The 25,762-nt window shown below is 36.8% G+C and overlaps 1 protein-coding gene across 7 annotated transcripts in view; it reads left to right on the top strand.

Moving 5' to 3' along the window:
- Positions 1-7,460: 7,460 nt before the first annotated feature.
- Positions 7,461-25,762, top strand: part of TP63 (tumor protein p63) — a 230,474-nt gene continuing 212,172 nt past the window's right edge. For 3 of the 7 annotated variants that reach the window (XM_045502607.1, XM_045502606.1, XM_045502603.1), the window contains exon 1: positions 7,822-7,988. In XM_045502607.1, the coding sequence (XP_045358563.1) occupies positions 7,876-7,988 (113 nt within the window). In that variant the 5' untranslated portion in view covers positions 7,822-7,875. Of the gene's footprint in view, positions 7,686-7,816; positions 7,989-25,762 lie in introns of those variants that run through there. The other 4 variants (XM_045502599.1, XM_045502598.1, XM_045502600.1 and 1 more) reach the window with 3 other exon arrangements.

Below are 25,762 nucleotides of genomic sequence, written 5' to 3'. Positions count from 1 at the left end.
CACTGTCCATTTACTTGTCATAAGCAATCAAACAAATTCATCAGATTTACAAGACTAGAAGCCAAAGATCAATTCATTTGGAAGACTCAGTGTATGCCATCTTTCTGCCCCTATTCTTTTTAAGTTTATTTATTTATTTTGAGAGAGACCGCGCTCGACACATGTATGCACGTGGGGAAAGGCCAGAGAAAAAGAGGAGAGACACGAGTCCCCAAGCAGGATCTGTGCTGTCAGCACAAAGCCCTATGTGGCTCCATCTCACATGAGATCACGACCTAAGCTGAAATCAAGAGTCAGAAGCGTAAGGGACTAAGCCACTCAGGTGCTCCCCTCCCTTATTCGTGAAACAGATATCTATTTTGTACCTGGAGTGTGCTATGTATAACAAGTCTAAGAATTATCATGGATCAAAAATATGACATACAAGTCCTCCTTACACTGACTTCCTAGAAGTTCACAGATAAGTTCACGGACCTTTAGCACAAGTGTAGAAGTTCATGTAATACATTTTGTGAGCAAATACTGTCTTTGATTCCTTGATTTTGTCCTATTTTTCTTACCCTTGTTGTTTATACTGATTATTTATTTCCTTATTCACCTACGCATATTTTTAAATTAAAAACTATTTTTAATTGTGGTAAAATACACCTAACACTGAATTTCCTATCGTAACAATTTAAGCGTACAGTTTGGTAGTGTTAGATATATTCGCATTGTTGTGCAATAAACCTCCTGAACTTTCTCGGCTTGCAAAACTGAAACTATATACCCATTAAAAAACAACTCCCAATTTTATTCTATTTTCAGCCCTTGGTAATGTTGCATATGTACTCTTTAATCTTCTTATAAGTGTATGTATTTATAAGCTACCTCAAATCATTCTGAAACAAAGTGATTTCATGTAGATAGATAAATAGGTAAATCATATGTAAATGTAGTCTGGAGGTTTATAGTCATAGAATCTTGGACTCTTATATATCACATATACAGCCTTAATATCATAAATACAGTCCCATTCTAAGGTTTGACAAACACACTTGCTGCCACACATTCATAGTCCTACAAACACAGGTATAAGGATAAGTTCTACTTAATAAATGACCAGATAATACATGGTTAATTTGTAATTGTATATGCTGCATAAGAGATAGGCGAGAATCTGGGTTTTGATTAAATACTGATGATATTAATTCCACTGATTATAATTTTACATGCCTGATAAAAAGAAGAAAAATTTTCCCCAGATTATTTTCTGGATCTGTGCACTGTGTTTCTCTTCTGATAGTCACACATTCCCATGGCAGTTATTGTAGGGGATATTCATAGTAGGATAAGACCTCCAGCCCCAGGCTTCAGCGACACTCTGCCTATTGAGTCAATACATGGACAGAAGGAGAATTCTTGGAAGCCATTCCAATGACAGGATGAGTCACAATAATTGAACTCTACACAGATGTGACTACAAACCACATAAATATATCTCCCCGAGACCCAAAGTAAAAGAATCCCTTATCTAACTTGCCCTTGGCTGGATCGTAAAAATTCCACTGCCCCTCCACAACCACCCTGTGCAGCATGAAAGGTGATGAAGGGGAAATTGGATTAGAATGAGGCAGTAATATGAGAAGATTGGACTTCAAATATTTCACATTTGTATGTTTTACAGAAACATAATGGGCATGTAAATGTATTGCATTGCTAAGTAGTTCCTAAGACTGTGCAGGGGAGAGGGCTTGACATTTAACTTTATTAGGTTCATATTAAATCTAATGCTGAGGTGAGCCCTGGGGAAAACCTTGTGGTGGGCTTTAAAAACAGCCATTCTTGAAACGAGGTATTGAGATGGACACAGTATCACTTTTGTGATGTTTCTGCCAAAAATACATCACTAAATCTAATTATGTGGAAACATCAGCTAAACATAAACTAAGGTCTGTTCTATAAAATAATTGGCCTGCACGTTTCAAAAATATCTGTGTCATGAAACACAAAGACATGTGATAGCCATGATTTTCTCTTGCTCTAAAGGATATTATTGGGATAATCGGAAAAATCTAAGATATATAGAGAAAGTAAAATGTTATCAATGTTAATCTCTACATTTCAGTTATTGAATTGTGATTATGTAAGAGATTTCCTCATTTTAGAAAATGCACACCGAGGCATTCAGAGTAAGGTGCTTCGTATCTGCAACTGCCAAATGGTTCAGGGGAAAAAAAAATCTGGAAAGTGCCAAATAAGGACTTCCTGTGTCTCCTTATTTATCTCTCACTCACGTGGCATTAAGCAAAGGAGGGGTGGGAGTGAGGAACCCTCACACAGCTGTTCAGGGATGTCTGGAAAAGAAGCCCACCCACATTGCTTTTGGACACTGGGTGTGACTTGGAGAGTATCAGGTTCGTCTGTTAGGGAAACTGCCAACCTCCTCCCTCCCCAACTGGGCTCTGTGTTTCCTTGCATGCCCTCTGAATAGAGAAGTGTCCCTTTTCTCAAACACCCCCTGCAGCGTCTTCTTTCTTCTCAGTAGACTCTTGGACATTGGCATACCTATACATTGTTTTCTACTTGATGAATTCCAGCGACCAGTAAAAGGTGGAGGTCAAATCAGAGGAAGCGTATTGCTAAGCTTGCAATGCATCTGCATTTTCATGGATTAAAAACAATAATAATAAATAAATAAAATAAAACATTTGACCTTAATCCAGCACCCTTAAGTTCCAGGTGCCTGACTTTAGAAAACATTAGATTCATAGAGCACAAAGTTGGAAGGGTTAGTAGAGTTTCCCACCCCCCTCCCAAATCAGAACTCGGTTTTTGCTAAAACAGAGATTGTGGGGTTAAACTGAAGTTATGTACTATACAGAAGAATGCCGTAAGACTAAAAATCACCCAACTCCTCGGTCCCTTCAACATGACTGACACTTGATGAATTTACTCTATCATCTTGTATGCTAAAATTTCTCTCCTGATTCCCATATTATAAAAGAGGTACAGGCCAGGATGACTTGGAGAGGACAGGACCTGAGGTTTAGTAACCCAAAAGGCAGACATTCAGCTTCTCCAATCCCACAGCCACAGACAGCCAGAGCTCTAAGGAATGTGCGAGATCATCCACTCTAAGCCCTTCATGATGGCATCTGTTGTTTTCAATTGTCCTGTACCTATTGCCCTTTCCTTGGGTAATAAAAACTCTTATTTTCTTTCAGAAAATCTCTTTGGCCCTGTCTTAGTGGGGTTATCAATCAATGTGTTTAGACTTCTGCTGGCCAAAAATGGATCTCCCTTCTAAGAATCTGAATTGTAAGCTAAATGGCTCAAGTTCAAAAAAACCTGTTGGGTCTGATTTATTCTTGTGGTGGCAACATGAAGTGACTCTATTCATTCCTGTTACTTAGATCCCTGAAGCTCTCCTGATTCTAACTCTTTCCTGAACCTCGTTTTTCAACTTCCTCTTCCACTCTGTGAATTTTCATGGTTCTTAAAAAACATATTTTCATAATTTGATTTTTAATTAGCCAGAATTAGTTTCTATTGCTTATCACAAAAGAATTCTCACTGATACATCCTTCCTCTTAAAGATCAAGAATCTAAGGCTCAAATAAAGTAGGCTACTTGCCTAAGGTCAGGGTAAGTTGGCACCAGAGATCAGACTAAACCCAGGTTAGCCAGTTTCTTTACATATGGGCTGTCTCCTCTAGGGCTTTAGCAGCCTTGGAAAAAAAAAAAAATGAGCTATTCCACATCACTAAGGTACTTGGTAGGATATATTATTATTGAGCTCTTCAAAAGTCTATTGGACTTTTGCTTCTGGCCAAAATTGAGTATCCAACACCAGAATGTGTACTTAAAACAAAAATAAGAAAGAAAAAGGAGAGAAACCACATGTTCAACAGCCATAAAAAAGAACCGGGTCCTCATATGTGTAACCACATAGATATATCTCAAAAACAATGTGCTGAGTAAAAGAACCTAGACACAAAAGAATACATACTATGTGTCTTTATTTATGTGATGTTCTATATTTGCACTGCTCACCAATGGTGGTCACTAGCTATAGGTGACTTTGTAAGTTTAAGTTGATTAAAATTCAATAAAAATATTAATTTATTTCCCCAACACATGAGCCACATGTAACTAGTGGCTACCATGTTGGGCCGTGCATTTATAGAATATTTCCTTCATCAGAGAAAACTGCATTGGATAATATATATCTAATGTATAATGACAAAAAGCAAGAGAGTGATTCTCTAGGGTCAGTGGTGAGAAAGAATTTACTGCAAAGAGAGATGAGGGGACTTTCGGGGTAATGGAATATTCTATATCTTGGTTGTGGTGGCATACAAGATGTCAAACCTCCTCAATCTGAACACAGAATTAGTGGATTTTCTTGTATGTAAATTATACACCAATAATGTTGATTCTAAAAAGTCAAGTGTTTTATGGAAGTTCTTTTTCAATTACTTGTAATACTTAGGATTAGATGATTTTTGTAAAGATATAAACACATTATTCTTCCACTGAGCCATATTCTGCTAGTCTCTGGAGATGCAGAGACAAATCAGCTAGCAAACCCGCCCTCAGTCTGTTCATGGTCCAGTACATAAGACGGGGCTTATGCAAAAATTGCTCAAATCTACGAGGCAGATGCCCTTGTACAAGTATAGATATGATTCAGATATAGACATTAGAGGTGGGGTAGCTTCCTTTCACCTGGAGGGATGAGAAAGGCTTCCTGTTCTCTGAAGGATTTGTGGAATGTGGATATAAACAGATGGGGTGTAAAAACATTCTGGAGGGGAGGACAAAATATGAGCCAAGGCAGGAGAGCCACCAGGGAAGGAGGTAACCAGTGCATAAAGAAGAGCTATAGTGAAATAATTCACATGGGCATCAGGGACAAAGTTTTGTGTTTAAAACACCTGAGTTTGGCAGAGTGCACATTCTCAGCTGCTAGGAGCTGAGAAGGAGAAAGTGTCCCTTTCTCTTACGTTCTGTCCAGAATTCCAGGCCATAAATGCCAGTGTTTCCCTATGCCCATAACTTTCTCTTCCTCTTCGTGCACATCAAAAGTTGTCACCAACGATATCCTTCAAACTTGTAGGTCTTGGTCAGAAAGGCAATTGTCTTTTCCTAGGCTTACGTGTAACTTATTCTATTACAGTCTTTGCCTAAAAGACTTAAGTTGCTGGAAAAGCATGTAACTTGCACACCAAAGACAGAATTTACGTATTTGTATAGTAACCCGATACCCCTGGGGGAAGACAGATGTAATATTAAGTGGCAATTATGGTAATTATAATATAATCGTCACTTATTTTTCCCAGGTTGTAGATGATGTATGCTACTGGCATGCTGTTGAATCCTAAAGAATTTGCCTTTTTGCCCTTGGACCAGGTAACTCTGCATTTATTTCTGCAATGCAATAGTACCCAATATTTTTCATAATTATTTATGTAAACATTTTTGCCATTTAACAGCTGTCCCTCTTAGCCAAGTAAATTTAGGATTTTTTTTAAAATAACAACTATTGATGTCAAGGCATGCATTTTATATGTTCTTGTCTATAGGGGCGCCTGGGTGGTTCAGTTGGTTAAGTGTCCTACTTCGGCTCAGGTCATGATCTCACGGTTCGTGAGTTCGAACCCTGTGTCAGGCTCTGTGCTGGTTAGCCTGGAGCCTGCTTCAGATTCTGTGTCTCCCTCTCTCTCTTCCCTCCTCCCACTCGCACTCTCTATCTCTCTCAAAAATAAATAAAACATTAAAAAAAAATTTAATGTCCCTTTCTACAAATTAGGCTCTAACCCTTTTGAAATGAAAAACATGCTAGAAATGTTTGCAAATTGATAACTTATTTGGGGGCCTAGAGCCTCTCCTGGTAATTTAAAATATGTAGGAGAGTCCTGATTATTTCCTAGAAGTAAATAAATATTTACTGGCCTGGATGGAGTACTAGGTCTTGCTATTCAAAATGTGATGCTAACACCAGAAGCAGCAGCATCACATGGGGGGTTTCAAGAAAGAGTCTCAGGCCTTGCCACAGCCCTACTGAACTAGAGGACCTGTTAACAAGATTTCTAGGTGACCCACAGATGCATTAACAGTTGAGAAGCACTGCACTAGAGATCATTATTTCACCTCTCGTTTTATAAATGGGGAAAACAAGGCCCTGTGTGATGGAGTCACCTGGCCATAGCCAGAGGAAATTGACTATTTTCAATTTAAGAACTTTGTATATTCCAGTCACCTGTATTCCAGTAGCAGGAGTAAAGCCAAACACTCTAATTCCAATTAACAAATCTCTAATTCATTAGTAAAATGATCTTCCCTTCAAGTTTCACATTTTGTAGAACAAGCTGTTTGATTTGGCTGGGGCTCAGGCCAGCATGTTTGTGAATTTCACAATTCACAGATGTTAGACACTCTCAGGCTAAGTAAGGGAAGAGAATGTCAAGTTTTAAATAGCTTCTCCCTTCTATCCTGGCTGAAGCAACAAATGAAATATTTTTATGAAACACATTTTGAACTGGAATTTCTTTTAAGGAAATGTCAAGTTTCTCTGGAAAGGATTTTAGATTGTCACAAAATTCGGCAACTACTGCTGTCACAGTTCACAGGTGACCTGTGATTAGGGAGTGAGTGGAAGACATGAACTTGCCCTGTGAGTGACGCTCAGGCACACAAACTGGTCTTTTTTTCCTGCTGGAGTCTATTTTAATTTAGCTTCTGAATCATATTTTATTCAATTTCCAAATCCACAAAACCAGGACAGGTTTACGGCCTGTATTCAGAAAGGAAATAAATTATTCTGTATGTAGAATTTTCTGATATTATATTGATTTTTGGATATATGAGCAATTTAATGATTTTACTCTAAAGTAGGTTGAGCCAAAGTGAAACTCAAACCAGCAAAAACAGGAAAACGTAGTAAGAAAGTACAACAGACTGATAGAGGTTGAAGTAAACCTAGAATGTTTTCAATAACAGGCAATTTGAAATGATTTTGTAAGCTTCAAAAGAGTCTGAAGTAATATACTATTATCACTTTAAGAAAACCATGTGCGTGTGTTTGAGGTAGGATATTAAAAAAACCCAACTCAGTAATGGTTATTTTCTTTTATTCGTGGCAGGCAAAACTTCTAAGGGATGTGAATGGATATCTCTTTCTCTTAGTTGAGACGAAGAGTGAGTTCTAGGTTAAATATAATCAAGGAATTTCCCTGTCTTTGCTATTTGAGATTGTGACCACAACAGGCGGTTGGCTGAAAGGGAGAATGAAGTTGGGGGGGGGGGGAGGGGAGAGGCGGGCGGGGAGGTGGAGATGAAAACACACACACACACACACACACACACACACACACACACACACCCTTCCTAAGCAGCTCTGGGGAAAAAAAAAAAAAAAAGCACCAGGAGCAGTTATAGAAGTCCTCAGTTCATATCAGTATGCAGATACAAGGAAACATTAATTAACTTAAGCAGGGTGGACACTCATCAGCTTAGTTCTGTTTCAAAAGTCCAGGCTGCTGAAATTAAACTCTGATGCCATTCATGCCAGCATCCAATCACCGGAGAGACCAGAAGTTCGGCGATGCCTCCAAGTTGCCCACAAGTGTGGCCACTATACCTCCAGGACTCTAAAGCCGTGGTAGAGGGGGAAGAACAACTTTAGAGAGGATGCCCAGCTGGTAAGAATCAAGTGTTTCTGAGGTTTTAGTCACTTGACAAATCTCATTGGCTAAAATCAAGAAACGCTCCGCCTCTTTGCAAATGTGTGTGAAGGGGGGAAGTGTCTAAACTTCTATGTCTGATAGCATTTGACCCTATTGCTTTTAGGCTCCTGGCTTTATATCTATATATACACAGGTATATGTGTATATGTTATATAATTGTTCTCCACTTGTTGACTGTCAAAAAGAGTTGGAGGAAATGAATTGTGAAACTTCACGGTGTGCCACCCTACAGTACTGTCCCGACCCATACATCCAGCGGTGAGTTGAAACGTGACGTAACTTCTATCAAAACTTAATTGGAGTGCCTTATGTATTATGAGTGTTTCTGCTGTGGACAAAGGGCAACCCCTCCTTGTTTATGAGCACAGTGATATTATTTTGGACTTTCTGTGAACTGATAGTGGTCTGTGGGCATCTTTTCTGATTTTAGTTCATGTCTGGATCTACGAAGTGACAAGGGTGGAAGACAATTTTCCCATGGTTTCTTGAAAAATTGTCACACCCCTTGAAGATGTTTAAACTCTGTTCTTTGCCTTGCTCAGCACTCACCCACCCAAGAAAAAGAAATGTCATTGGACAGGGACATAATAATCTGTGGTCTATCTTCGAGTCAAAATAAACACAGAATACTTTTGATTTATACATTAAAAATAGATGAAGTAGCCATTGTTATGCTGCCAGATTGTGGCTTGTCATTCTGACTCTAAGAAATATTTTCTTCTTGATTTGTTTCATAACAAACATCATCTTTTGACAAATCTGACTTTTAAAATTTATGATGATACTGAATTTTATTTATGTTTATAGGAAGAAACATTTGCCTAGTACTAAGAGGGAATATTAGCGAGCATGCACGATGTGTGTGTATGTGTTTCAAATTAGAGTTTGCTATTTTTAAACTGGTAAATGAAATCTGAACAGTGTTTTTCCAGTCATAAAGTTATGGGAGATATTTAAGTCGTATGTAGCAGTGTGATGTTGTTAATTTAACAGCATGAGATTTGGTGTTGGAATTTCATACTTTATTTTATAAGACTAATGAGAGAGGTCCTCTGAGTGTTGAAAATGGTGAGGTTCCAAAGGGGTTAACTTGTCATTCACCACTGGTGCTTATTGGAACCTTGTACTAGAAGTGGAGTGGGCTCTCTGGGAAGGGCTCAGTTACTGTCAAATTGCCTAGGCAATTACGGAAGATGTGTGATCTTTTTCATTAATATGACTTGTCACCATGTAGGACACTAATGTGGACTATGTAGACTTTGCTCCTCTTCCTGTGAGGTTTCTGGTGGGCTGTCTGAGAAAGCAGAAGCAGAAAAGTAAAGCAGAAAGGTAAATGGCGGAGAAAGAAAAGAGAGGAAGAAAAAGGAAAGAGAGAGACAGAGAGGAAGCAAGTTTGTGGTTTTCCAGGTTGAAATAGGAAATGTAAGTGGTGATTGGATTCCTGCCTTACTGTCTGCCATAAACGACAATGTTAACAAAAATGGACGGCCCTGGAGCTGATGTTCTTGGATACTTTGAAAATTAGATTTAGTGGAGTTTGGGATTGGGTCAATAAAGAGCAAAATACCCAACATTTTCTGGTTCTCAAAGTTTGTTTCCAGACACAAAATTTTCTATCCTACTGAAATTCTTTTGAAATGTTATTCTACGAGCATAGCTCTGGTGAAACATTTGCTGTATAATGCTTCCCTTGTGGATATCTTTTTTAAATAGGTACTTGGATCTACCTCAGCTCTAGAAGAAACTTTCTTCTATTGACTAGAAACCCACACGTCAATCCTGTATACCTCTGCCTTAGAGGCATTTCTAGTGATTGACAAGAGAAGCCTTTAAATATAAATAAATGAGAAAATTGCGTCTCAAACTGTCCCCGCAACCTGTTAATTCATGGAGCAAAAATCATCTGTTTTGGACATGTTGTAAAATTCAAAATACCCATGATACTTTAAAATAGTTTTACATTTTGCCAAATGCCCTGAGCTTTAATCATGGTGAGTGTTGTTTCTGGGGAAAGGACAAAAGCTCATGGGGAGCTGTGAGATAGTGGCCTGGGGTGGCGGGGGGGCGGGGTCAGGAAACATTTATTCACCTGATAAATGGTGTTAGGCAAGATGGTGTCCTCTCTATTTGTAATTAAAACTTAAGTGGCAAATAAAGAGCAGAAAAAAGTTCGTTGCTGATCATCTATCTACCCTGTGCAAGTCACTGGAAATACCAAAATGGGTAAGATATGGCTGTGATGTTCATTTATTTAACTCAGCGATACTTATATATTTAATAACAGATACATTTTCCTCAAATATTTTAAATGTTTTGCCACAGACTTTAAGAGCTGAATTATTATTATTTTCCTATCTATCCTGCTTAGTGAGTAAATGAATAAGTGGATTATCACTATAAGAAACCTGCGATACTGTATATTGCCAAAGTAAGAATAAACAATATTCGCTTTAACGCCTAGTGAGTGAATGGGTTTGAGTTGCTTTTTCTTAGCAGACAACCCTTGTAGTTCTCAGTTTACAAAATCTATTTTAAGAAAGACCAAATTTAATCATTCCATAATCATCGTCATCTACATAGTTAAATCTGTCTTTTTCCTGACCTTGTCTTTTGAAAGAAGTCATGAAAGGGAATTTTCAAAAGAGGAAAGAACAAGATATCTTGTTATTTTTAACTCCAAGCTACTTTAATGCATGATTTCCTTCTATCACAGAATAGGATAAATGAGGGATGCTATTACCATTTATTACTGAATGTTAATGCCATTCCCAAAAAGCCAATTTCAAAGTACTATGATAATCATTCTCTCAGTTAAAATTGTGATTTCACTGTTTTTTTTCCTTTGCACCTAAAAATATTGACACTATACGTTTATTTCTGCCCCAGTATTGATCCTAATTTACTTTAGTCTTTGCAAAAACTTCTGATAACCACAGAAGCATGAAAACCATACAGCTTAGATTCCCCTGTGATGACATTGACCATTACAAAGAAGAGGAAAAGGTGGGAAAAATCACAAGCCTTGTCATTTTATTGATAACTTGGTTTTCACAAAATATCAAAGCATAGATGAAATTATGCTAGATAAATACATAAGAGCCAGTGGGTAAGTTACCATTTTCTTAAAAATGAAAAGTGAACAATAAGTTCTGTTTACATTTTAATAGATTAAAAACTCAAGATGAATCTAAAATTTAGCATTTTAGAAGCTAAATCTCTGTTAGTGTGTTGTCGGGTAATAATCGAGGCCATCTTTCATCCTGTGTTGTTTTTTTTTTTTTTTTTTAGAATTGCCATCTAGTTTTTAAAATAGATTTTTTAATGGAGTAATTCTAAAAGAAAGATTAATTTCTTTCAAAATATAATTTTTTGAAAATAAAGCAGTTAAAGTGATAATAAAAATGAACCAAGATTAAATCTTGAACATAATATGATAGCCAAGGGCTAAAAATGAGAGAAAATGAAACATTAAAATTTGAACCACTTGCAAGATGATTTTGTGTTCTTTTTGCCAGTCCCCTCTATTCAAAAAAGCTCAAACTGCTAACATGGTGTATGGATGAGTAAGAAGTATTTCCTGTGTAAATTACATATTGATTGAAAATGTTATGCTGTACTAGCTGAAAGGTCAACTTTATTCACTCTGTTTTCTAAATATATCCCAAAAGGAAGTGTGGTGACAGAGAACTTATAGTGGAAGATCATTTCATTTATCAGATGAAATCACAGAAAGGCAGGTGTACTTCTGTGTTGGGTGCCCTCCACTTGCCTCTCCACATGTGTCCTCCATTCTTCTTCTTGTTCTGTTCTTCTGGAAGCTTACTTCTAAAGACTACACTGACACTTCCTTTATCCTCTGGTTTCCTCTTGGGTTAAAAGAGCATAGGAATGAAGTTAGGATATATGTTTCCCAGGCCACTTCCCTGTTGGATTTTTTTACTAAAGGCTGCAGGTCCTGTCAGATGCCCTTGCCACAGGTCCAAATGTCTTGAGTTCAAGTAACTGGTCCCTACTCTCCCTTTCTTTCAAGCTTAGAGGTGGTAGCCAGTCTCAGCCATGATTAACTCCAAAAAGCCCTATCCTATTCCTTGTACCTTGATACATAGTCTCTTCATTAAATTCTCTACAATCACTCTTTTTTCAAGTGCTCTTACTCCTATCAGGATCATGGCAAGTATGAAGATGAAATATACTCCCACAGTGCTCTTTATGCACATACAAAGACTTGCAGAATTGATATAACATATAATAATACAATTTAATATGTGAGATAAAGGATGTATCCATCCATTGCAAACCAGTTTTTAGTAAGTTGCTCCATTCATTTTAGCCATGTCCATAATCACTGTTTGTCTGTAACAAGCCAGCATGCAACGGTCTGTGTGTATTGTCTCTATCAGTGCTTGAATTGAAGCAAGGCAGAAGGCAGGAAGAATTGGTTCCTAAAGAAATATGAAGGTACAAATTGTCAACAGGGACTAACGTATCCATCAGTTGTAACCAACAAGAAACTGCTTCAAAGCCTTACAATATTCACCAGAATAAGTTCTCAAAGAACTTTATGATCATTTGTGGTTAGCCCGAAGTATGACGGGTTACAATTCTGTATGCTACTCCTTTGCTGTAAGTGCATTTATTTGGGAGAGAGGCGGGGAAGTGTGTTAGTTCAGTGCACATAGAACTTGTTAAAAGATATGAATCACAGTCTAAACTCCATCACTAACTGACTGTATGACATTCATGAAATCATTTAAGCTATTTAAGTAAAAGTTTCCTCATAAAGTAATCAGAGATTGCAACCTCTGATCTACTGTTCATGGCTGGGACTTGGAGGATTATATATGAACCCAACAGAACTCTGAAATGCATTCCCTTAGTGTAATGCTCAGTTGTGCTTCTGTGTGTGTAGCACATCAGCTAGACTGGGGATTCCTTTCCAGCAACAATTGTGTCCTCATGCGGGCATACCTGAAGTTCCATTTTGCTTTATATCATCTTTGAATTAAGGACAACAATTATGGGTCTTGGCATGATCTTGGCTTGTCTCTCTCAGTACTTATACTTCAGAATTGAGAAATCTGAATCCCAGAAGGGTAAAGTGATTTTCCCCAAATCACAGAACAAAATAGAAGCAGAACCAGACCTAGAATTTAAGTCTCATGATCCAGTTCAATGTGATTTCTACCACAGAACATATTAATCATTTTATTAGAACTGTATAGAACTTTACGGTTAACAAAGTATTCCTGGTGCCTTACATATCTCATCCACCTGGGAGGTGGGCAGGTGTGAAAGGCAGAATAACGGCCCCCAAAGATGGCCAGGTGCTAATCTCCAGAACCCGTAAATATGATATATTACACAGCAAAGGGGAATTAAGGTTTAAGCTGACCTTAAATTAGGCCAATCTTGGATTGCCCATGTGGGTTCAATGTAATCATGAGATTCCTTAAAAATGGAAATTGGAGGGAGAAAAAGAGTCAAAATTGTGATGTGAAAAACATCTTAACAGATTTTGAAGATGGAAGGGGATCATAAGCCAAGGAAGGCTGGCACTTCTAGACGCTGGAAAAGGCGAGGTAACAGATTTTCCTCTACAGCATCCAGAAGGAATGCAGCCCTGCCAGTACCTTGATTTCAATCCAGCGGGAGCCATGTCAGGTTTCTGACCTACCCAACTGTAAGATCACGCATTTGTATCGGCTTAAACCACAAGTTCGTGGTAACTTGTTACAGCAGCAATAGGAAACTAATTCACCACGTAAAGGATTTTTATCCTCAAATTGTAGATGTAGAAACTCAAACTATTTTTTTTTGGTTTTGATTTGTTTAAAGAATTCCAGAAACTATTTTATTTTATTTACTTATTTTTATTTTTTGGTGCTGAGTGGGGGCAGTAGAAGATGAGAGTGAGATATAGTCCTAGACCTCAGGGAATCCAATGTAGAATTACATATATAGAGCTAATACAACGGAGTTCATGGGAGAGTAGGAAGACACCTGCTTGCTGAGGACTGCAAATGCAAAGCACCCACCCCGGAGGCAGCAAATTGGAAGGGGTTATCTCTGTTAGTAGCCTCTGTTCAAGTTCCTCAACATGCTTTCCATGGAGGTATATTATATTCAACTCTTAGATGGTAACTGATGCCCAAAATTGTAACATCCAAGTTGGCTTTCAGGAAAACATAGTGATGTACATTTTCATTTCTGATGTTTTCTGGAATTCAGAGAAATGTTCTATCAACAGCCTGAGACTATGATTTGATAAGTCTAGGTGGAGCCTTTGGATGACATTGTAAACAAAACAAACCTTTCTGATTCATGTAGTTCTCAGTCCACTATTGAAAAAACAGCTCTAGGCCTTCTGATGCTATAAGGTTCCCAGTTAATTTTAGGTTTACAATTACATTGATACATCTCTCTGGGAAATTGAGGGTGAGGGGAAGGAATGCAAAACTAGCATTTTCTATCAAGCACTGCAGATGATTCATTTGTTTGCACAACCAATTCTGAGACCATATAGCGAGACAAACTTGTACCCAGTGTCCCAATAGGAAGCTTGAAAAAAGGTACCCAATGATATGAACAACAGACACATGCCTTCCTAAAGAGAGACTTCATGTTCTCACTTTACTTAAGAGCCAAATGGATTGTGAGATTAAAGTAGCAATTTTCAATCTGTTTTAAGTCAAGAGAGCCAAGTTTCTGATTAGCTGTTTTGCAGCTCAAATTTGTCCTGACAGAGTTCCTATCTCCTTTAAATAACTCGCCAAGGAACAGTCCTCAAGCAACAAGTGATGGATGGATAAAGCACTATAATTATGATCAAAGTCCAAAGACTTTAGTCTATGTAATTATGCACTTCCAAACTCCTGAAAATCACTTTGTTCCATTTAAAATAGATGAGAAATGGACATGAAGTGATGTGTACTTATTGGTTAGTCAAGCTTTTGGAAATGACAGTTATTAACGTGTTGGTTTTACCTTAAGCCATAATATTTGGGAGATAATTTAAATGGAGAGAATTAATTGTCACTCTGTTCTTATTGTTTGCCTCCTATTCTTTACTTATATCTGAGTCTTAATTATGAATTAGACTCTTTAAAGTTCAGAATGAATTTGTTAAGTAGAGAGAAACAATGTCAGGCTCAAAATCCCCTTGCCACTTTCAAATTTCCAGTACATTTTTCTTTTTTTCAAATGAGCAAGCTTAATTTGTCCAGTTGAACAGAAAACACCCTTTCTCACTTTCCATGAACTTAGTTAGCTCTCTCATAATTGAGGGGAAAACCGGCATCATGACCATATTAAAACTGATAAAGCATTTTGACTCAAAAAGCAAAAAACTGGATGTTGGTGTGATAATTTCATCAACCACATGGTTACCCAGGGTAGATTTTTAACATAAGCCTTTTTACAAATGGTAGTGTAGCTTGAAATAAATAATAGGATACCTACAAATCCATGGTAGAGGCAACACTGTAATAGACTTTGCCCTCTAAAGTTAAATATGTTATACCTAAAAATTGTTGACTGCGTTTGACCTTTTTGCTTCATCATATCCTAACATTTCATCAAGAGAGTCAACTTTTAGAGCTTCCTTAAAAATCCCAAGCTTTTATATATTTTTTCTGAAATTCGTCATTAGCTTTTCTTCTTTCCTGTTTTTTCTGATTCTGCCAAACTTCTATTTTATGCTTTCATTTAATAGTGTCCTTTACTTCTTAACTGCATAAATAAAATAAATATAGTATATTTATTGAAGCTTTCATTGAGAAAGATAGCTTCCATTTTCTCCATAATATTACAACCTCCTCCAAATAGAAAGTGCTAATAAAATGTGTTTCCATTTTGTCTTTCTTTTTCCCACCTTTGTTATCTTGGGGGATGAATGAAAACTTTCTGTTGGACAGGATTTTCAAACTAAATTATGAGCAATCTAAAGGATTCTAGTCCAAGTGAAATTTTTCAGCATCTTAATTGATACTATCAAATGTGATAAATCTTTCCACCTGTGTCAGCGATTCCCGTAGAGGCTGATGTGGATCTGAGATTTCTTTGCTAAAACTTGGCATATTAATGGATGATACACTCAAGTTAATGCTGGTGAATTCAGTTCATCTACAGAATCTCGTGTAGAATCAAGTCTTCTCACTGAGCAAAGGCCTTTGGTGTTGTCCTCCCCATGAATGCACTAGCAACCTTCTTTCTGGCATTTGAGGTACCCCTCATCTTCCTACATACAATTTATATACAATTTTATCCTTAATTCTTGAATCCTTCAAAGAAGTAATGTGGAAAGTTTTTTTTTTTTCCTTTTTACTTTTCTCCTCCCCTTCCTTTCTTCTTTTTTCTTTCACAGAAGCTCTGTATTTCTTTGCTTCTTAGGAAGACAGAATATATATGAAAAAGCTAAAAATATCACAAAGCACATTTTTTTAAACCAGTCTAAGCTTTTCTCTGCAAAAGTGAAACTGGGGCATTTTGTAAGCAAAAAATAAGAAATTGCGACAGTAACATATCCAAAATAAAAACACATAAAACTTACAACATATATAATTTTTGGTTTTATAAGAAAAAAAATTAGTATCTAGTTTATCTAAGTTGCTAAGTACATTTTAAAGGAGTTTTGTAAGTTAACTAATATTTAATAAATCGATAACAATGCTGGTTGGGTGACAAGAAATAGAAAGAGGGAAATGATAATGCTTTAAATAGTTCAACATTGTCAACTATAAAACTATTCAATAATGTTCAGTAAATATTTAATCCTTATTTTGTATATATGATAAGGAATTGAAAAACTGGGACGTTTTTAGTACTGTTTTTACTGCAGCAACACTGGTTCTAGAACCGTCTGAATTAAGTGTGCAGTAAAGGAAGATCATTAATGCTCAGGAGGAAACATAAACATAAATGTTAGAACACTTTAGTTATTCTCAGAGGAAGTATATTCAGATAAAGGTACTTGTGAGTTCGTATTAATGATATCAAAAATTATTTACTAGACAAATAACATGTTCCCAACAATGACGGAAGCCAACAGGGAAAAATGTTTTAAAACAGTTGTTTTATATGGCATCTTCTAGGGCCAAAATTTTTTATACATAGAAGTTATAAGAAAATAATTTCAATGTTTGGGGTGACTGGGTGGCTCAGTCAGTTGAGCATCCAACTCTTGACTTCAGTTCAGATCATGAGCTCACAATTAGTGGGATAGAGCCCCTTACTGGGCTCTGTGCTGACAGCGTGGAGCCTGCTTGAGATTCTCTCTCCCCCTCTCTCTGCCCTTCCCCTACTCACATGTGTACGCTCTCTCTCTCAAAATAAATAAACATTTAAAAAATGATAATTTCAATGTTTTAATTATAAAAATAAATAATAACTTCTAATTTGTCATGTATTTTTGTGTTTAACATAAGTAACTGCATAGGGATCACAATATCAATGCAACTTAATATATTTATTTCCATTAATGAGCCTTTAGTTTGTTATAATTTTTATTAAATTTTTATTAACTTTTATAATTTTTATTAAAAATTTACAATATTATATACCAGCTTTTTTTTTTTTTTGACTCATTTCCTTGGGATCATCCCATGGAACATATATCTAAGGAAAGCAAACTAATGCATGTTCAGTCCATACAAAACGCCATATAATACCTGCATTATGTCCTATAATACATTTTTTGAGGCAAGTGACATCCCAATTTGCAGATGGAAGAAAAAAATACTCAGAGTGGTAACTAATACAACCAGGTGACTTAACTAGTAAGTGGAAGGACCGCTTTGTATTTTCCTCCTCATCTGAGTCAGAATTGGAAACCAGGACCGTCCTATCTGAAGACTTGGCTGCTTTCCCCACAATATGCTTCCACCTAAGAAGTGAGAGGGTTCACAAATAAAAAGGAATATATTTTTTCAAGTTTCTGCAAAACATTACTATTGAAAGGGACACGCCAATGTATTTTGTCAGAGTCCCAGCTTTGGCTATTACTATATTTAATTTTTGCTAATTCAACGGATGTAAAATGATGTGGCTTTAATGAACACTTTTCTATTAACTGGGGCAACTAAAGAAACCACAGTTACTAATTTTTAAAGATGTCAACTTTTGACACTGTGTTTCTAGAAAAGGAGGATGAAGCATAAACAGCTAAGTATCTCATATTTATTGAGTTCTTACTATGCACCAGAAACTATTATAAGCGTTTTACATATTTAATTTTACACATTTAATCTTCAAACCACCTTAAGGAGATTTACTAGGATTATCAATTGCTAACCAAGAGACAGTAGTATAATGTTTAAGAGACTGGATTTGGGGGCCAGTGTGCCTTGGTTCATATTCTCTCTCTGCCAATTGTTAAATCTCCTAACTTAATCTCTGTGTCTATTTCCTCATGGATAGTAGTATCTACCTGACTGGGTTGCTTTGAGAATTAAATGAGTTAATAGTATAAATTGCTTAAGAGAGCATCTGGCACGTAGAAATCTCTAGATAGGTGGTAGCTCTTAATATTCAGATTCCATAGATGAAGACATTGAGGCACAGAGTAACTTGTCCAGGTAACATCTAGACACTCATGGAGATGAGTAGGATCCTGATTTATAGAAAATTATTGTTTATAGTTGGTGCCTTAGTTAACTCTCAGTAAATTTTATGTAGGGATGGTTTTTGTCATAAGTTTTGTCTTTTTGGTATGCTTAGAGACCATAAAACAAATCATTTACATTCTAGAAAAACAGTCTAAAGAGGGGAAATGTTACCAAGTACATTTTGTACCATTAACACAATCCTGGAGAGCCAAATTTGAGGACAAACTGCTCTACAAATGCATAATATGTGAATGAATGAATGAGTGAATTAGTGAATGAATCTTTTGCATATCACAAATAATTTCTGTCGTATTTCTCTCTGATATACCATAGAACTTTATATTTATCTTAAGGTATTTGTATTTACTTAAATGACTAAGCTCTTCATTGTTTCTGATTATATACTGTGTCTTACATGGAGTCCTGTACATAGCAGATATTCAATAATTATTTGTTTAACTCAGTTGAGATGTTTTGCTCCATATTTGTATACTTTGTTCCCTCCCCCTCACTCCTCAACCACCTTTCCCTCCCTTGATACATGGTCTTACACCAAATGAAGGACCAAATGGAAGATGTAGGCATATAGGAACCTGGCCTACTGGTATTTGTCTCCTTATAACAGAGATAAATCTTGGCCAAAAAGTTGAAAATGAAAATGAGAAAAGCAAATGAATTGGGTTTGAGACTAGAGATGGTTGCTTGTCACATCCATAATTTATTCCTTGGCAAAATGGTTTTGGTCATCATGGCAAACCATGTGAGAACCCGTGTAAGGCAGACACCACCAGAAACCAGAGGGAGCTTGGGTCTGAAACAGGCTTCTCTAGTCACAAGGGAGTGCCATGATTTTCATTGCTCAAGAATTCTGTTCAGTCTCAACCAATGGGAACCTTGAAATGAAACTATCTGGCTGGGTAACTAATGCTACTCTTGGCAGCAGCAGTCTATGGATCCTTTTCATTGAACGGGGACAGACTATAAATAATAGCATTTGTCTAGCACTTTATCACTTCCAAGAACTCCAGAAGTCCTAACAAATAGACACTAATCTTGAACTCCAGTTTGTAGGTAGAAAGGTTTTAAACACAAAGAGGAGGGTCACTATAAAAAGATAACAATCTAAATGCTGATGTGGTTCTTCAGTTTCAGATTTTAGGCTAAAAGTGACTATTCTGTTACACTGGACTTTTTAGTAATTAGTCATGCCCTAAAAACTAGGTCATCACTGGGGCATAAATTTTTTTCTAAAAATGGGAGTAGTATCTGTGCTAAGACAGTGATTGGTCCATATGTCTATGTTCTGTGTTGAGTAGTTGACCAAAGTTATTAAATCTAATCTATCTCAACAACCTCTCTCTTAGAGGGCCCAACTCAACAGTTTCTCCTCTGGTGGCTCCTTTAGTCACACAATAAAATCCAGGAGGCTGATGGAGAGAAATGATTCATTGTGTTAGCCTAAAGAGCCTTTGCAAAGCCACGCAAGGCTTTAGCCACCCTCATCTTACAAGGTACAACTACCTGGGCAGTGTGCATGTAGCTGCCCTAGGAAGCCAAATGAGGAGTCTGTCCTTCCTCCATTCCCTTCTATGGATGTTTCCAAGAATAAAAAAGTTAACACTAAAAATCATGAATTCCCAAAACCCTGGACTACAGAATATGCATGAGTTTTAAAGAAAATGGGTATTTATTTCATTTGCAATGAAAATATTGCTTTTTTTATTCTTTTTTTATTTAAATTCCAATTAACAGATAGTGTAATATTAGTTTCAAGTGTATAGTGATTCAACACTTACGTACAACACCAGTGCTCATCACATGTGTACTCTTTAATCTTCATCACCTCTTTAACTCCTCCTCCACCTCTCTTCTGGTAACCATCAGTTTCTTCTCCATAGTTAAGAGTCTGTTTGTTGGTTTGCCTCTCTCTCTCTCTCTCTCTCTCTCTCTCTCTCTCCCCCCTCCTTCCCTTTGCTCGTTGGTTTTGTTTCTTAAATTCCACTTATGAGTGAAATCATGTGGTCTTTATCTTTCCCTGACTGGCTTATTTCCTTCAGCATAATACTCTAGCTCCATCCGTATTGTTGTAAATGGCAACATTTCATTCTTTTTAATGGCTGAGTAATATTCCATTCATATATACCACAACTTCATGGCTAAAAACAACACAAGAAACAACAGGTATTGGCAAGGATGTAGAAGAAGGACAACCCTCTTGGCCTGTTGGTGGGAATGCAAACTGGTGCAGCCACTCTGGAAAACTATATGCAGGTCCCTCCAAAAGTTAAAAATAGAACTTTCCTACAATCCAGCAATTGCACTACTAGGTATTTACCCAAAGAATACAAAAATACGAATTCAAAGGGATACATTCACCCTGGTGTTTGTAGCAGCATTATCTACAATAGCTAAATTATGGAAACAACCCACAGTCCATCCACTGATGAATGGATATAAAATATTACTTCTTTTAAGGAAATCCATATTAAAAGACCCAATGAGATCACCTGTATGTCATAACTAAGATGCTTACAGATTCCTGCATGAAAAGACTAAATAACTAATTTTGAAGGTATTTTATAATAGTATTTTGTCAATAATAGTACAATGTACTACTCAGTGGGAATACATAATTCTATAATTTTTAATAAAATATATTTATAGTATAGTTTCAATTTTTTATGCATCCCTATGTTCATTGCATCATTCCAATAGCCAAGGCATGGAAGCAACAGTTTCAAAACTTTAAGGGAAAAAAGTGAGGCAGGGAGAAGAGGAAGAGGAAAAAAGAGTCTTTCAATGATTGTGTGCTCAAATGTCATGACCTCTTATTTAATTGCAACCTGACCTCTTCCTTTCATAATCCCCAGTTCCTTACTATACTATTTTGTCCATATAACATCTTTCAAAATACTATTTCATTTGCTTTCTGTATTTATTGCTTATTTGTCTCTTCACTGTGGAAGTTAAACTCCACAAAGCCAAGGTATTTGTCTCTTTTGTGCCCTGATTTATCCCAAACACCTACAACAGCGCTAGGCACTTGTGCATGTTCTGTAAATTCCTGTTAGCCGATGAGCTATGGGAAAAGGGCTAATAAAAAGTCCTTAGTTACTGTTAGTTATATCATTTTTCCTGATGATAAGATATGATTTCTTTAAAATGAGTGGGAAAAAATCATACTGAAAAAAAAAAAAGAAAGAGTTTCTCATTTGCCAGGGAAATAAGGCTTAGAAGAGTTGGGTAAATGACTCAACATCATGGAGCTGGTCAGTGGAGGAACCAAAACTCACAATCACCATTACACACTCAGAATACAGTGTTCTCACTCAACTTGGCCACCTATCCTGTTTGTAAGCTTGAGCATCTTATTTGTCCAAAACTCTCATAGTTGTTCAGGGTTTTATCATGTAAAATCCTTCACATATAGGATTTGAGCTCCAGAGCTAATATTTCCACCTTACAGATAAAGAACTTGAAGGTAGAGAGCTAGTGACTTGCTGATGTCACACAGATGCCTATTTGAGGGCAAAGGCAGACTTAGAATCCCGGAACTTAATCAAATAGCCTTTTTGTTATGACATATTTTTCTCTTGCAGCTGTTAAATTAAAAACTGTACTGAGTCCGTCTATGTGCCAACCCCTATTCCACACACTGGTGAGCAAAAACTTGTCGCTGTTATTGTGGAACTTGCACCTCCAGCCCACAAATAAGCATGTGATATGTTGAATGGTAGACATTCTCTGTATAAAAGGGAGGTAAGTTAAGGGGTATAGAGAGAGAATGACAGGTTTGGAAGAAGTACTATATTAAATGGATGGCCATCTTTAAATCCTCTTAGATGAAGTGACCTTTGAGTGGAGATCCGAAAGGAATAAGGAGGAGATCTGGGGGAGAAAGAGAATCCCAGGCAGGGAGTGCAGAGATCAGAGTAGCTGGAACAGAGTCAACAACAACCAAGTTAAGAGGTGAGGCCAATTTTCAGAGAGCAGGGTTCCGGAAGGTGGATGTAAAGAAGGATTGATATTTCTCCCCTAAGGATGTTATTTTTTCTTCTATTTTAAAGAATCACTTTGGCTGTGTGCTCTGTGGGGAATAGACTATAGAGATCAAGTTCAGAGGCTTTGGTTCCAGATGAGAGTTGATGGTGCTTTGTACCAAGGTGGTAAATAGTGGTGGTATCAAGGATATATTTCAAAAGGTGACCAATACAATTGTTTAAGTTTGTAGAAGGACCTTATTTGGCGCTTGGGTGTCATCTGTAAAAGGGCATCTCATCTCCACAGCATGGCATTACCTGAGTAAGTGTATGTCCATCCAAAGCTAGCTCTTAAACATGAAAGCTTAGAAGCCTGATGTTTCAACACAACATCAATTTCTTGGTTAACCAAACATTCTAAGATGGATGTGTGAAAATGGAAAGTCAGCATGTTAACTCATAATGAGAAGTATGACCACCTTGAATAAGATTCTGTTGACTGATAAGCATATTCTTCTCCCGTAGACATATTGTAGGGGATAGCAAATTAGACTCATAATGTTGCTAGGTGAATAAGGCATAGCAGAAACAAAAATGGAGGTAGCGGATAATTTGATAACCTGATCTATCTCCGTATAACTAAGTCCATAAAGATACACATACTGAAAGGAACATATAAATACTCATATACCAGAATATACAGGTCTCACAACAGAGCTAGAGACCCAAAAGCATGTATCTCTCTTCTTATTCCTCAGCCCTGACCAAGGACCAAGAAATTCTTTATTCCACTTTGACTAGTACCTTCTTCCTTTAAATATGTTAATATGTTTAATAGGAGTTTACTCTAATTTTGGCCTGAGATCATTTCTCTTTGGTGACTTTGCCAATGAGATCCACTATATTTTTGCTTTACTCACAAAAGGAATGAATCTTATGTCTCAGTTTCTGAGTTATTCCTAGTGTATGTAACTATTATGAACTGTCTTACATAATTCTCCTAAAATTCTGCTTAATAATTATCTCTTACATTTAGACTGATTGAATCAAAACAAGTACAATTTTCTTTTCAAATCATGGTACCTGCTGATCATGTTGTTGTTGTAGCTGTTACTTTTAGAATAATAATACTCAAATAACCTAATTTTCCAGATGTCTCCGTTGAGTCTACCTAAAACTAGACTTTTTTGGATATATGGAAGATAAGATTTCATGAGCTGTATTTGTTAAGCAAAAATTCCTTTGAGTGTTTAATTTTCTTCAAGCCTTTTGCCCTAAACCATGTTTCATTTATAATAAGGTGCTTGTCTAGTTGTCTGTAACATTTATATTTTTTAAGGGATTAAATCTAAGCAGATCTTAGTCTTTGTTATTTTAGCTCCAAAAGAGTGTGTTAGGTAGAAGCATCTCAAGTGTTTCATGTGGTCCTTTGTGCTCGGGGAAGAAATGGTTGAATTTCAGCCCACCCTCCACTAGGGCTGAAAAGATTAAAGAATCAACTCATGATTAGATCCTCTCTTTATGTGTGTTTATGTTATTCATGGTAAATGCTATATACCTAATCTCCCATTTATCTGTGAGACAACTTTGTGCTTATTAGCTAAAGCTGGGAAAGTATGAGACCCATCTGCCAGCAAATGTCCTAACGTACAAAACCAGTTGAAGTATCCCGGTAAACATATGAGATAAATAAATACTTAGGTAAAAGCATGCTGTTTTTATTTTTAAAAATGTAATGATGCCAAAGAAACAGATGACAAGTATCATTTGTGACAAAATGAAATATAAAATTATTAAGATGGAAGTGTATATGAAACAAAGATAGGTTGTATTTTCTTCTACATATTATATGGAAATAAAATCTGTTTCATTTTAGATCAATTCATGATTACTTTGTTTAACAGCTTTGATATTAGAACCTAAAAGTCTCCAAGGTTACTATTAGGGAATTTACTAAGAGGTAAAAGGTGTACAGATTTCTGGTGTATCTATTCTGTTACATTAACTTAAAGAAGTATTTCTCAGCTGAGTTTTTTTTTTTTTTTTTTTATGGAACATGTCTGATATTACTAATGTTTATCTTGCAAAAGACTAAAGTGCTCAGTTATGCCAATGTTGTGATACCTTTTTATAAAAAGTATCAAAATATCTAAAAAAAAACCCCTAAAGGAATAACCAATAGAATAAATTGAAAAACCTACAAATTACAAAGCCCTTTCGTATTGCATTAATGACCTAGTTATTCAGAAATGTCTCTTGTACTGAGATACCTCACACTCAGATTTCAACATAACATTTCTTGGCCCAACTCTTTCATGCCGTGTCCTCTTATTTTCCATTGTCACATGCCCTCAATGTAATTTTTGTTCAGCTTGATGAGCTGGAAGAGATCTTAATTGGGTTGGTGGAGAAAAGCCAAATTCTAGCTTTTGCATTCCACTGAGAACACCTGAGTGGGAAGATCATGGGACAGCTCTTGAACTGTAGCTCTCTGCAGTGTATTTCATAGTGATTTCAAGCCTCGATCATCAGTTACAAAACAAATATCATAGTTTATAGTCTCAGGGACTCACAGAATTTGCAGAAGTGAAAGGATCATTAGTAATATTTTTAAGAGCTATTTTTAGTCTATTGGAACACAATTAAATAGAAATTGAGACATCTGCTTCTGTAAAATATTTAAAAATCAGAGACTCCTGGTTTCGCTCCAACATGTAAGGATCTTTGAGGTTGTCACTCTTTCTCTTACAACAACAACAACAAAAGCTGGACAAAGTGAAAGCCAATTGCTTTTCTTGGACCCATCAGTGAAGTAAAGTTGCAGGACAAATCGCTACCACAAAGCCTAAAAAGATAGATTCATCCAGAGACATATGGTATGGAACTACCTAGCCACAACTGAAGCCACAAAGTAGGAGGAAAATTTAATTGGTAACATTGTTTAATTGCTGGAGATTGCTTCAACCATCTCGGCACCGACAGATCCGTTGGAACTGCAGTCTTAGAGGAGACCCCCCAACCTTTCTTGCACTGATACCAGAAACCCTACCGGGTTCTCAAAAAGGAGACTGAGTAAAATCCTCCACTGAAGGGGAAGGAAGGAGGAACCATTGTGAAATCAATGGTTTTCTCCACAACGCCGCAGAAGGACTGTTATCCAGAAGGAAAGACTTGGTCAGAAGCTCATCAGTTGGGAATCTTCTCACTCAAGCCCCATTCACACGCAATGTCTTAATAAGGAGAAAAAACAGCATCGTTGACAGTGTAAGGGTTCAAGGAAATAGATCAGAAACACTGCAATCTGAAAGGAAGAAGTGGTTAGGAGCAATAAAGCTATATCAGTGGAGAAGCACTTCTGAAGATAACATCCCTGTGATACACACTGAATAACTGAGATTTAATTGAAATATTATAGAGCCTTCTTCTCCACAACATCTCACCACTATATCAG

The sequence above is a fragment of the Leopardus geoffroyi genome, chromosome C2 (genome assembly GCF_018350155.1).
Source record: "Leopardus geoffroyi isolate Oge1 chromosome C2, O.geoffroyi_Oge1_pat1.0, whole genome shotgun sequence".
Lineage (NCBI taxonomy): Eukaryota > Metazoa > Chordata > Mammalia > Carnivora > Felidae > Leopardus > Leopardus geoffroyi.
Note: the sequence above shows the minus strand (reverse complement) of the source record. Positions and strands in the feature narration are given on the sequence as shown.